This window comes from Paralichthys olivaceus, chromosome 8 (assembly GCF_024713975.1).
Source record: "Paralichthys olivaceus isolate ysfri-2021 chromosome 8, ASM2471397v2, whole genome shotgun sequence".
Classification (NCBI taxonomy): Eukaryota; Metazoa; Chordata; class Actinopteri; order Pleuronectiformes; family Paralichthyidae; genus Paralichthys; species Paralichthys olivaceus.
The window spans coordinates 8,027,366-8,040,002 of record NC_091100.1 but is presented as its reverse complement, the minus strand read 5'-3'; the positions used below and the strand labels follow the sequence as shown (position 1 = coordinate 8,040,002).

Here is a 12,637-nt window from a genome sequence, read left to right as displayed (position 1 = left end):
AGAGGCAGCGAGTACTTGAATTGAAAAACCTTCACACAGCAGTGATCCTCTCACAAATGCATCCACCTTTACTTACATGTCTGTAAGATGGATATAAAAACCTGACGATGGGAGTGAGTGTGGAGTTTTCTAGTATGTATAAAAATAGAATGTGGTGAATGCTGTGCAGATCCTTAAAGGAAAAACTCAGAGTAGCCTAAAGGACTGATGTGACTCTCATAACAAACATGTAGATGGATCGTCTTTTAAAACACAAACTACTTGTGTTGTTCATTTATATTTTTAAATGTCACACATGACCGAATTCTACGTAGCCAGAAGACCATAAAGGTCCGCACACCAGCTGATGCTCCCCCAGACTTTTTGATTAAATCCCAGGTGAAGTTTTGGGCAAAGACCCTTTTTCAGATGTCTCATGAAGTCTGGTTGTAGGATCCTCACCTGGTGTGTGGACATTTCTTGTCTTCTGGTGTTTGTCCAGAGCCCAGTTCTCATTGTGTTTGGATGTGTGTGTTTTAAAGTTTATAATACTTTACTTAGCAGCATGTTTGTTTGACTGCAGCGTAATACTGTCAACAAGGTGAAACTATGGATGAAGTCAGTGTATTTGATCTTGTAGTTAGACTTATACAATGTACTTAACTTCACATCATCAGAAGAGCAGATACCAAACAAGCCACAACTTAATGCACAGCACTACACCTCTGCTTGTGTTATTCTACAGGTGTGTACACGTGTGAACAAGTCATCAAGTGTGTCTGTGTGTGTGTTTGCAGACACACAGGTAATTTGTGTGCGTCTATAAAAAAAAAAGATTTCTGTGACAGACGACCAGATGTGCAGGAGGAAATACTGACATAAATCATGAGATGCTGTTGATGATTTGGAGGAATGATGACACTGAACATCAGTTCACCTACGCACATAGAAAAACAGATTATCATCATAGAGCAGCGCTGCTTGTGCTGACCAGGCCAGGGGTTTACTTGGCCGATGTGTGTGAGTCTAATCAACGATGAGAGGAACTGGTGACAGAGTGAATGTACCAATTAAGCGGACTGATTGGGCTGTATTCCACTGTGACAGAAAAAACAATCTCTCCCACAGCAGATTGCAATCTGACAGCACCAGATGTAATTCATTAATTATACTGATAAAAACGCCTCGACGCCATAAACGTCCATGCTGCTATTCACTTTTGTTAGTTTGGGTTTTTATGATGAGTTACGGGTCTTTCCTGAGGTTGTCTGCTTAGTGTGTGTGCAACTGTATCAAAACAACTGCTTGGTTTAAAGTTCTGAAGTTATATAGAGTTTGTTAATGTTGCTGCCTTTAGGGATTTAACCAGAGCTGGTACCAAATCACTCTGACACAGTCGGCAAATTAAAACAATACATCCACCTCAACAGTCCTTGGATTTCAGGTCCACCAGGAAAACTGTTGCTTAAAGGCTGAAATGCAGAACCCATACACAAAAAATGAAGTTGAATATGGGTTTAATTAAAGTTTAACTAAAAGGCTTTTCAGGCGGAGGTATAACCTGTCACTGTTTGATTTTGTGTCCAGGAATCAAAGTGGTGTCTTTCAACAAAGTACAAATAGATGGATAGTTCCGATGGAAAGGAGTAAGGTTGGAGGATTGGGGGCTGCCTCACCTTGTCAGAAAGGTTCTTGAGTACATCCTTTAGTCCAGTTGAAGAGCGCTCCTGGGCAGCCTGGAGGAGCTGGTCCGCTGAGCTTGTGATGAGGGGCTGGAGGAGGCTCATGGTGCTGAGTACCTCCTGAGCTTTGGCTGTGTGCTCTGGTGAGTAGTAGATACACTGGTAGGCAGTGCTGAAGCTGTGAGTCGGGAAAAGAAAAGAAAACATAGATTCAGATTTAACAGACTCCGCTAAGGTTGCACGGTCATGGGCTGGATAAAGGGCTGTATATCACTTTTAAGAGTAGAAATGAAAGTGGCCCAACTGGGACACAGTTGTTTGTAATGGAATTGTAGCTGCATGGATTGAAGCTCTACCCATTTGTTTTGTTTTGCTCAGTGTCCACTTTCTTTAGGCATGTGCCAAAACTAGGAAAGTAGGAATATATTTATTTGATGTCAGACCAGTTACAAGCAACACTGCAGCATCTGGAGGTTCTGAAACAAAAGAATCCAAATTGAGGCGTAATCTATCTCAACTAATAAATCGAATCCAACTAATAATTCCAGAAATCTCTGTCTGTCTGTGACATACCTATCTTGGGAACCTTTGTTTATTGTTGACGGCGTAAGGACGTGCAGGGTTGAGTTTGGTCGACAATCTATATGTTAAATATCGACAAACTCAAAACAAACAGTCTGCACTCTGAAGCTGCGGCTGGGACTCATCAATGTAAATGACGTTGCCGATCATGACCACAGCACAGTCACGACAACAGCAATGACAACTGATTCTCCAGCGGTGAGGCTTCAGGGTTCTGTGAAATGAATCCGAACAAACAGCCCCTTTCAAACAGGCAGGTTTAGAACAGGCACTGCACTAGTTCAAGAATATGTTAATGTGCTCTTACTCTTGCGACAATATAAACAGTGTTAAGACCATGCACCACCTCTATATGAAGAAACTGTTATTGTGAAACAGTAAACATTTAAAAATGGAATTAGTGATATTGAACACATCAAATATATTCTATTACGTTAACTATAAAATTCTATAACTATAATAGAAAATTATTTTTTTCAAAGCCCTCAGTTGTTGTAGAGCAAGTAATGCACTCCTTTTAGTGGCTTTGTGCAGTAGCAGCTCCACACTCCAGCATCAATATTCACAAAATGGTGAATAGACACCTGGCAGGGAGCGACAAGCACAACTCTGTACTTGCATCATACGTACAAATCAGTCTCAATACCTGATTGCATAGAAAAAGAGGCTCTGGGTCTTGAAGAAAGAAACTGAAAAAAACATGTTAATAACAGAAGCAGAAAAGCTGTAAAATCGAGTCTTTTCAAATCAGAAAATCTCTTCTAAAGATGTATTCAAAGGAAAACATAAGGTGTTGAGATTGAGTATTGACGTATGGTGAATAATGGGACTTTCCTGACAAAAAACATTACATTATGGTGCATAACTTTCGTTTCTCTGGGGCTTTGAAAATGTCCAGCAGCAGCGTTTTCCAGGTGCTCTGTGTGAACTGTTAAATTGGTCCTGCAGTCCAACACCAATCCATTATTTTCCCCTTATGAATTTTTAATCCCTTCTTCATTGCAAGGGTGCCATTTAATCTCAGACAAAAAACACCTTTTGTCACTTTCTAGAATCCGGGCAAATCACTCCAATCAAACATTCTCCTCGGGTAAATGTCCAGTGACTTTCAATACGTTTCTGCCATCAGATGTAGCGTGGAGCGCTACATCTAAACCTCTATGTAGCCCAGACCCCAGAGCCAGATCCTAAGGGGTTATTCAAATGAGAGAGAGAGAGACACTGAGATAGAGAGACAGAGGAAGGGAGGGGCACACACAAAAGGCTGGAATTATACAGTACTCTGTAGTGCTCTGAATATTTTGCAGGGAGGGAGAGAAAGAGCTTCTTTTGAAGTCGTCCGGTGGGGAACAGCTCCACCTGATGTATCAATAAGTGTGAAAATCTTAGGCGTAGTTGGTCCCAGCCACTAACTATGTCTTTGACTGGCTAACTTTTAAATCTTGGCCTTGTCATTACACCTAATGAGACCCCTGGAGAACGACCACCCACAAGCTCAGAGCGAATCAAAGGAATCACTAAGTGAGAGGGAGACAGGGGCAAACAGTGCTCGATACGCAACACAGAACACCAACATTTCTGCCTGTTAATCTTCTGTTATTACACCTTCCATAACCATACACCTTCAAATACTAAGAGCAGTCCAAAATTAAATAATCTACAGCAGCGAAGTGAAGTCTTTAATTCCCTGTGAGCTTACATTCGTCTTACTACATTATGCAGAACTAAAGAGAAAGATCCTCCAGGACTGAATGGAGATACTCCAGAAACGAGGCAAAGAAGAAGAAGTTGTTGGAAGAGGGGAATTGCTTCAGCAACTGAGATTCAATAACAACCCTGTTGACTCATAAGAACAAATCCAATCCCATTAGGGAGACTATGCAGGCAATAATGAATGTAGGGACCCGCCACCTGATGCTAGAGGACAGAATTGATCCCCGCTAAGGCTGGCTACGGCGAGGAACTTTAATTGCCTCATCAGCAATGCTGTCAGTCGAAACAGGGTCAACCGAGACGGCCAACCGTGCAAAGGTAAAACAGCACAAATGTGTGAAAAACAAAAGCTGATGTTGCACCCAAGGATCTGCCTGTCATTTCAACCTTGGCACCCCCATCCCGTATGCAAATGGGGAGCGCTGAGTGCCAAGTTTTTAAAAACATGATGCCAATAAAACAAGGGTCTGGACAAAAAATAAAAATGCAGAATATAAAACCAGTACCAACAGTGCTGGAATAAATATCACCTGGAGCTAAAATATTAATGTTTTATTGAGGATGTGAAAGAGAGGAGGTGATTGAAAAGTCAGAAATTGCATCTTCATCTATTAATAAATAAGTAGAAAATCATCCCACCTGTCAAGGTCTAAGACGGACTCACATCACACCTGAATTAGTAAAAAAAACCCTCCTACACTTCTTTACTTAGTTACTGTTGGAAGTTTGAAAGCAGACACTTCAAAGTTGCAATCTGGAAACATTACTTACACACTTTGTTCTCATGCAGTTGCCATTTGATCAGACAATTCTGAGTGAAATATATTGGTTTTGTTTGCCTTGTAGTGTGATATTATCTATAATAATCACAAAGAAAATGGAGAAAACCCTTTGAAAAGACAATAAAGGGTTTAATGGCTCTTTGTACTCACACTGTAAGTTTGCTGACGCAGAGGCTCCTAATAACAGCACTTGTAGTGGCACTGGGAATTCTCTTTTACTGCACCAGGCTTTGCTCTCATTGTGCACAACCAATGTACACAGCATATGAATGTTTACTGATATTCATAATATGAATGTGAGGCAATTTTAAATCTGCGTGTTGTTTGTGAATATTTATGTACTGTGTGTGTCTACAGCCCTAAGAGACTCATAATTTTACATTTCCATAGAATGGAGTAGAAGAGCATTTCAAGTGAATTGCTTTGTTGTTTCCCCCTAAAAGGACAAACTAAGGAACATCACATCAGACGACATTTGTCCTCTGAGAGTTTTAACCATTGATCAGTAATATACAAGCTCAATTTCACTGTCAAATAAAGACCAATGATCCAACATGTATGTATCGGCAAACACACCGCGAGGTGAGCTCTTTTATGTGCCCACAAATTGCTTTTAAGTCGACTCAAGTTAGAGCTACAGTTGATGAAAGAGGCTTGTTTGCAGACTCCATTACAAAGTATATATAAATTATACAGTATATCAGGACTCATTATCCATGTTAATAGTGACCAACATCTGACCACCGCCACCTGCTTCCTCAGTGCACTCTACATGGTTGATATTTTGAAAACACAAAAACTCTTTCTATTCATGTTTTTAGATGAATAGAAAGAGTAAACTGCATACACATCTTATTACACAGACAAAGAAGTTATACTCCGATTATGCTACTAGTCCAGGATGCAGGTCTAGGTGTGTTCAAAGGCCTCAGCTGAGTGGAATCATGACTGGTCATATAAATGTGCTGGTTCAATATAAGAGTGGTGTGACTGAAAATCAACTTATTATAATAACTCCAGTTACTGTATTTGTGGCTCACGTCCAATTTCATTACAGTAATTTTCCCATTTGCACAGACGTGCAAAGGCCTTGGCAGCTGTGACATTTCTGCTGCATGTAAGCTAATTGAAAGCTACTGCTGACAGAAACAATGGAGGCCACTGGATTTTCCTCATGACCAGAAGCTATATTTCAATCTATCTGACCTTAGAGTCATATTTTGGCTCACACTGTATTTTCAGTTGCAACTCTTGTGAGAGAGTATTACTTTCCTTTTAGGTGAAGCTCCTCCAGACTCCATTACATGATGCCAGTACATCATTGTTGGGAGAGCAATGCTTTTAGGAAGAACTGCTGCCAGACTCCAACACACTCACTGATAATGTATGATAATGGATTCTTCTTAATCCCACCTCATTTCTTTTTGCGCCCTGAGTGCATCGTGTGCCTCTGGCCATAAAAACACAGAAGGTGCCCTGCCACTCCCTCTACACGAGATGCACCTGACTGCGCCTTGCACCTGCACTTTGATTCATGCAATTATCACTCTATCACCTTCTTATAATTCAAGTTTCACAGACTGCATCCCCAGAAAAAGGTTCATCCATGTGCACAGCTTAATCAGGTTAATGGAGGAGACTCCAGTAAAACTAGTGCGTCCCGGCTGAACTTTGTCCTAGCTTTTCCTAAATAATCAATAGAAATTGGTTATAACAGTAATGACAGGGAGAAAATTGCTGGGCCCAGCGGCCTAATTAAGCCAACATCTCCAGCGCATGGCTAATTAATAGTGGAGAAGAAATTAATGAAGAGCTTGTGGCCTGCTGCTGACAGCCAGCAGGGGTAAAATGCAGCTACGTCAGCAGAGCGCCCTGCAGCACTGCAGGTGACTGCCAAAGCCTCCTTCTTCATTTAGACAGCACACTCTAATCATAGTTTTCACACCAGGTCAATGCCACACAGACACAGCAAAAATAGGAGATCTGATCTTAAACCAGGTTTTTTAAATGCCAATCGGTATCTTTTGTTGTTGTCTCTTGGTCTTACGTCAGCTCTCAGTAAAACAGCCAATGCTTTCCTCAGTGATTCAGGCACAGGCTAGAAACCCTGATCTGAGACCAGATAAGCCTCAAGGCGGCTGCCAGCATCCCTCTTCATCATCCACAGATCCTGAAGCAGGCTGATTCCAGAGAAGGCAAAAGACTACTAACAAGCTGCTTCCCATTAGCATAGAGTCCCAGCCAGTGCCAATGTTTAGCCCCCAAAAACACACACAGTAGAACTTGGAGAAAGTTATTTTGTTGGACAACATGCTGCGAGTCACATTAAATCTGAACATCGGCCCCGAGAGACTCTATTAAATGTGTGGGATGTAGTTTAAACCACTCTGTGTCCCAGAAATGTGTCATCCGGCGGTCCAGCTTGACCAGGAGGCCTGGCCCAATGACAGTGAGTCCATCCTCTCTGTGCAGAATTCAAAGACACATGCAGAGAGCAACTCTGCTGCACAGCTTCTGCACCATTTAAATACAGCTCCCGTATAACACTATGCGACATTGTGCGAGAAAACTCTACACAAGTCAAAAACATGCTATATCTTCTTCTCACAGACACGTACACACCATCAATTCAGGTAAAAAAAGAGAGATGACATTCAAGTTCCATAAAATCTGTCTCCAAAAAGTGTGTTGCATCGTTCTGCAGATTAGCTGAATAATTCAGCAGAGGCTGTTAATGAAAGATTAGACCACCTCAGCAAATCCACAGCTATGTCTATGGGGTTCAATTAAAAACGGATAAAAATCCAGTGACTTTTAAAACAGCCATTTAAGTGGGACTGTACGCATTAATGAAAGATAAATGCTCTTGCCCTGTGTGTACATGTGCAGGGTATCTGGAAGAATACTAAGTGTAGCTATTGATTAAACTCTTTCCTGGCCCATCCTGAGAGACAAACTACATTGCATACTCTGGCCATTGCCAAGTTTGGCCAATGCAGGTTTTTAATGGATCTGGAAAGAACCCTCCTCCCTCTCTTCCAGTGTCCAGGGAACAAAGATGAATGGCTCTTTTATTGCCCTCCTGGTAACACCTCTGTGCTCAGGTTTGCTTTTTTTCTCCTTCCCCAATCCTTTTCCATCTTCTCTTCGATGAATTAATATCACATTGAACAGCCAACTGTCACATCTTGCCGATTGTTCCCTTTTTAATCAAATGTGATTACAAAAGGTAGCTTCTGAAAGGCGAGGAGGCAAACAGGGAGAAGTATGAGCAGGTGTGTGTGTGTGTGTGTGTGTGTGTGTGTGTGTGTGTGAGAATCTTTGCATAGCTGAAATAGGCTAACTTGCAGTGCTATTAGGTGACTCTCAGCTGGACCTGGACACATGACTATAGTACTTCACATTCACACATTATGAAAAAGGAAACACCCATCCGGTCCTTCCAGGCTAAATATTTGGTCAAACATTTGGTGCATTTATAATAAAATCAAATTAAACCATGATCTTAATTTAAAGTAAACACACATCTTTATTACAATGGCCACTCTGAATTCACAGAGAAACCCAGTTTATTTCTATTTCTGACGATGACTGACAAACGACTGCATTCCAGGTCAAACATGGATAAGGCTCAGCGCAGACCGCAGTCAGTTAGCCAGGCGGAAAATTGGAAAATTTAAGCTACAGTGAGTGATTAGCTAAGTCAAATATGAAACAAAAAGCTCAGTCTCCCCAGTGAATTCTTTCTGAAGTCTAATCTTTCATTCAAAGAAAATGATTTCACTTCAGTGGACTCTCAAAAAATACGCTAACCTTATCACAGCTCATGCTAGCTGATAAAACTGACCATCTTCGGCAAATTCACTTGTGCACTTTAGCGTAAAAGAAGTCCTGTCATTGTTTTTATTATCAGCACAGGCCCCCAACTATTTTACCATCAATTTATCCATTTTATAGTCACACCTCGGCCCTCTTCATCTCCTCCTCTTTCTTGAGCTGCAAACTCTGTAACTAATTGGATCTGGCATGGTCTGTAATGACTTTGCACTCTATGGGGAGCTTTGGAAAAAAATATCACCCTTCATTTCTTCTGGCATCAGTCAAGTGACCACATACTGAACTCCAGTGACATGTACTTCAATCCTGCATCCAAAATAGGAGAGACAGCAAAACGTACAGAATACAGTTGATCTCAGATTTGATGAAGTCATATGGATGCACTGCTACACTGTGCACACTCTGTTACTGCACGTGTGTGTATACACTGAGCAAGGCCAAGACATATATCACCTTATATTTGTTAGTTTGTAAGTTTTATTTTCTTCAGGTTAATGAACCCCTCTTTAAATATTTACTAATAAGAATAATAGTAATAATAACAGTGATGATATCAATTCATTCATTAACTGTACTTCTTATCCTTTGAGGGTCGCTGGGGGTCACTGTTGATATTGGTCGAGAGGTGGGGGTAGATACTGGACAGGCCCTTTGATTTACTTTTGATTTAGTAGTTAAACAAGAGAAAGATAATCAGTTCATGATCTTATATCTATGTCAAACATTCTTAAAAGCTTTGTTATTAAAAAAGGTTTTAATTAGAGATTTTAAAGACACTAAGGATGTTGCCTTGTGGCCTCAATAACTAACTGTTTCACAGTTTCAGGGCTCAATCAGCAAAGGCTTTGTCACCCTTAGTCAGCAGCTATGATCAGTCAGTAGCCAGCAGAGCTACATTCACTGATCTAAACCAACGCCCAGGCACAGAGGAGGGTAATACGTTCTTGATGTCGTTTGAAATAAGGCCATTTATTGCTTTGAAATTGATGAGTGGAATTTTGAAATCATTGCAGAATGTAACAGGCAACCGGTGCAATTGGTGAGTAAAGGAGTAATGTGCTCATATTTCTTAGTGCCTGTTGCATCCGAACAGCAGCTTATTGCTTATTGTGGATTCATTTGACAGTCACCGATTATAGATTGGTATCCAGGTGCTCTCCACACATCTTTTACATCTAGTTAACCTACAACTTGAGGAGGGAGTAGGAAAAGATTGTCAGGGAAAAGAACCAGAGCAGGAAAACTCAGCAAACCTTTTCCATCATGCCTGTTGCCTCCAGTCAAATTGAGCTGTCAGACGCAGAGGAGTTCATTTCTAAATTCAGCACAGCTCGGCTGTAAGTAACTGTATAGAGCTTGGAAAATCAGGTCCATTGGCCAGGGACAAATTTGTCTGTCACTATCAATTATGGCCAAGTTAAATTCTTTTGTCAATACAAGCCTGTTTCCACCTCAGCATGTGTCCTGTATTAAATCCCCCATTCCTTCTAAACACCATGTGTGCATGCTGTGAAGGTTTGCAAGGTGATTTTCCACCTACCTCTTTTTCTCTGCTTCATATCTGCTTAGCAGACGCTGCAGACCACCACACTTGAAGCCCTGGAAATGGGCTGCGGGGGCACCGACAGTGACAATGTCATAGAATGCATCTGTAAAGACAGAAAATGGGGTTGATGACTTTGTGAATACAGACAAGGATAATTCCACACCTTGAAAACACTGACGACAATGGACGACCTTGAGGTGAGAATAATGTGAAAAAAATACAATTCAAGATTTTCTATTTTAAATAAACTTTATCTCAATTTGCAATTTTGGAAAAAAAGGTTCACTTTCATTCCTTTGAAATGTTTTATATTACCATGATATGTACTAATACTAACAACTATGTTTAATACAATTCAAAACATCTGCTTCACAGAGAGGACACATAAAAACAAGAATACCAAGACAAAGACAAAATAATACAAGATCTAAAATCAAGACATCAAATTAAATAATGTAACATCAATTCAGTTTAAGAAAAGGATAAAAGGAAATCAAGTAAAAGCCCTTCGGTTGGACTAAGTTTTAAAAGAGATTAAATTAAAGTATCGTACAACTATATTTACTATATGTAATTGTTATTAACATATGATATATGATAATGCAGCACTATGTTTGTGTACCATGCTACATGATGTAATTATGAGTTAGCAGTTTTTATCCATCCTGGGAATTTATTTTCTAGAACATGGAGGGTTCTGATTTCTTCTATTATGAATTTGTAACTTTTAGAAAGTGGTTTTATATTGATATGTATGAATATTATTACATTCCTTTATGTAAAAGTATTTTGTGGTTTAGGTTAATGTGTTTAATATATGTCAGGCTGAGTTCCATTCTTAAACACACACTTCTTTTTCTGCAACAGATATACCATCTGAATGCACACTAGAAGCATGACGTTATTCTGCATTTTTTTGTCGTGCATAGTTGTAGTTGATTCATATTGCGCATTTATTGTTTTATTGACAGTCCTCTCTCCAGCCATCTACTGGTCTCAATGCAGCGCTGCCCCCATGTCGAACCACAAGGACGTCCAATGTCACAGCACTTCATCCCATTTTGCACACTGGCATCAAAAGTAAATAAACACTCCACAGACGGTGAGGCAGGCACCGGGGCCGCTTACAATAGGCCTGGTTTTGAATGAGTAATGGATGAAGCTGACAATTTAATCAGGGAAACAGTGAAGGGGGGGTGGCGGTGGACAGGGAAATGTGGGGGTGAAAGTTTTGGTGTGGTTTATTGCCAGGTCAGTTAATGAACACCCCCAGGAAAACAACAATCCACAGCTCTGACCACCAACCAGGAAAACACTGTTGAAAAATTGTTTAAAATAGAAATTAATGACACAACAAAGCTCCAAGTGTTGCCACAGAGACGTGAATGATGTGACCAACAACTTCCAATCCCTTAACAACACAACAATGGACCAAAAGAGGTTTGATGTTGGGGCTTTGCTACTATCCACTGCTCCTTCCATTAATTATCCCTGTGCCTTGCCACGAGGCCCCTTGTCCGCCACACGTTTGGCCCCTGGAGTTTGCAGACGTCCAAGCTCCCTTAATTGCTTCTCCCACAGAAGAAGTGCAGTGGAATACAATGGTGAGTTTCAGGGGATCAAGCACAATGACCAATTTGTGCTTGATTTGCCTGCTCCTTCTCTCACGCCATTCTTTCCTCAATAAATCAGCAACAGAAGCCGTTCTAGTACAGAGAGGACAGTCTTAAAAAGAGGAAGTGAATTGTGGCTGTCAGCAGGACTGGTTATATTTCACACTTAACCCCCTTTAACAATGACAGAACATCATTTTACTTGACCTAAATGACTGCTTTGAGTTCAACTCTGTTGAGCTAAGCTTTTTAGGCTGGATATATTTTGCAGTTTTTGTTTTTTAAGATGCCGTTTCCAGCAGAACAAAGGAAAACTGGGCTCAAAGTGGATTTTTTTTCACCCCTGATATCCTTTACTTGTTGAATGATCAATAGAAAAAATAAAAATGAATGGTTTAGTGTTGTGGAGTGGATTGCATAACTCAAACTCTAGGAAATGCATCACTTCAGAAAATCAAATGATACAATAGACCAATTAACTACGGTTGGAAGCTGAGACTCTTGTTGTATTAAGGAGCTGGATGGTGTTTCCTGGGCCTGACTGATTGCAATCATTTGTTTCATGTGTATTTCAAATCACAGTAAATGTGTTATTCAGCCCATTTTGGAGCAACCTTCTTGTTAGGTGTCATTTAACACCTCTCAGTAAAATGCAGTATAATGAAAAGAATCTGGCATTTTTAGGAGACTGAAATCTTTGAGTTTGTGCAATTTCATCCAAATAAATCTGGATAAAATAGATTTAAATGTGGTTTCCTAAGGGGGGCGGCTTTTTTTCAGTTGCTGCTACCACCAATGTGTAGCATAGAAAATGTGGATTCAGTAAAGAATCAACAGTCTTCTATAGTTGTAGAATGTAAAACAAGAAGGAAGTTTTGCTTAAGCAGTCAGCAGGCAGTGTGT

At 40.4% G+C, this 12,637-nt stretch overlaps 1 protein-coding gene across 20 annotated transcripts in view; it reads right to left on the bottom strand.

Annotated features, from left to right (window-relative positions):
• The window catches only part of inpp4b (inositol polyphosphate-4-phosphatase type II B), a 183,097-nt gene that overhangs the window by 17,367 nt on the left and 153,093 nt on the right, over positions 1-12,637 (bottom strand). For all 20 annotated transcript variants that reach the window (XM_020101330.2, XM_020101329.2, XM_020101333.2 and 17 more), the window contains 2 exons: positions 10,116-10,224; positions 1,656-1,839 (listed from right to left, as the gene is read on the bottom strand). In XM_020101330.2, the coding sequence (XP_019956889.2) occupies positions 1,656-1,839; positions 10,116-10,224 (293 nt within the window). The remainder of the gene's footprint in view (positions 1-1,655; positions 1,840-10,115; positions 10,225-12,637) is intronic.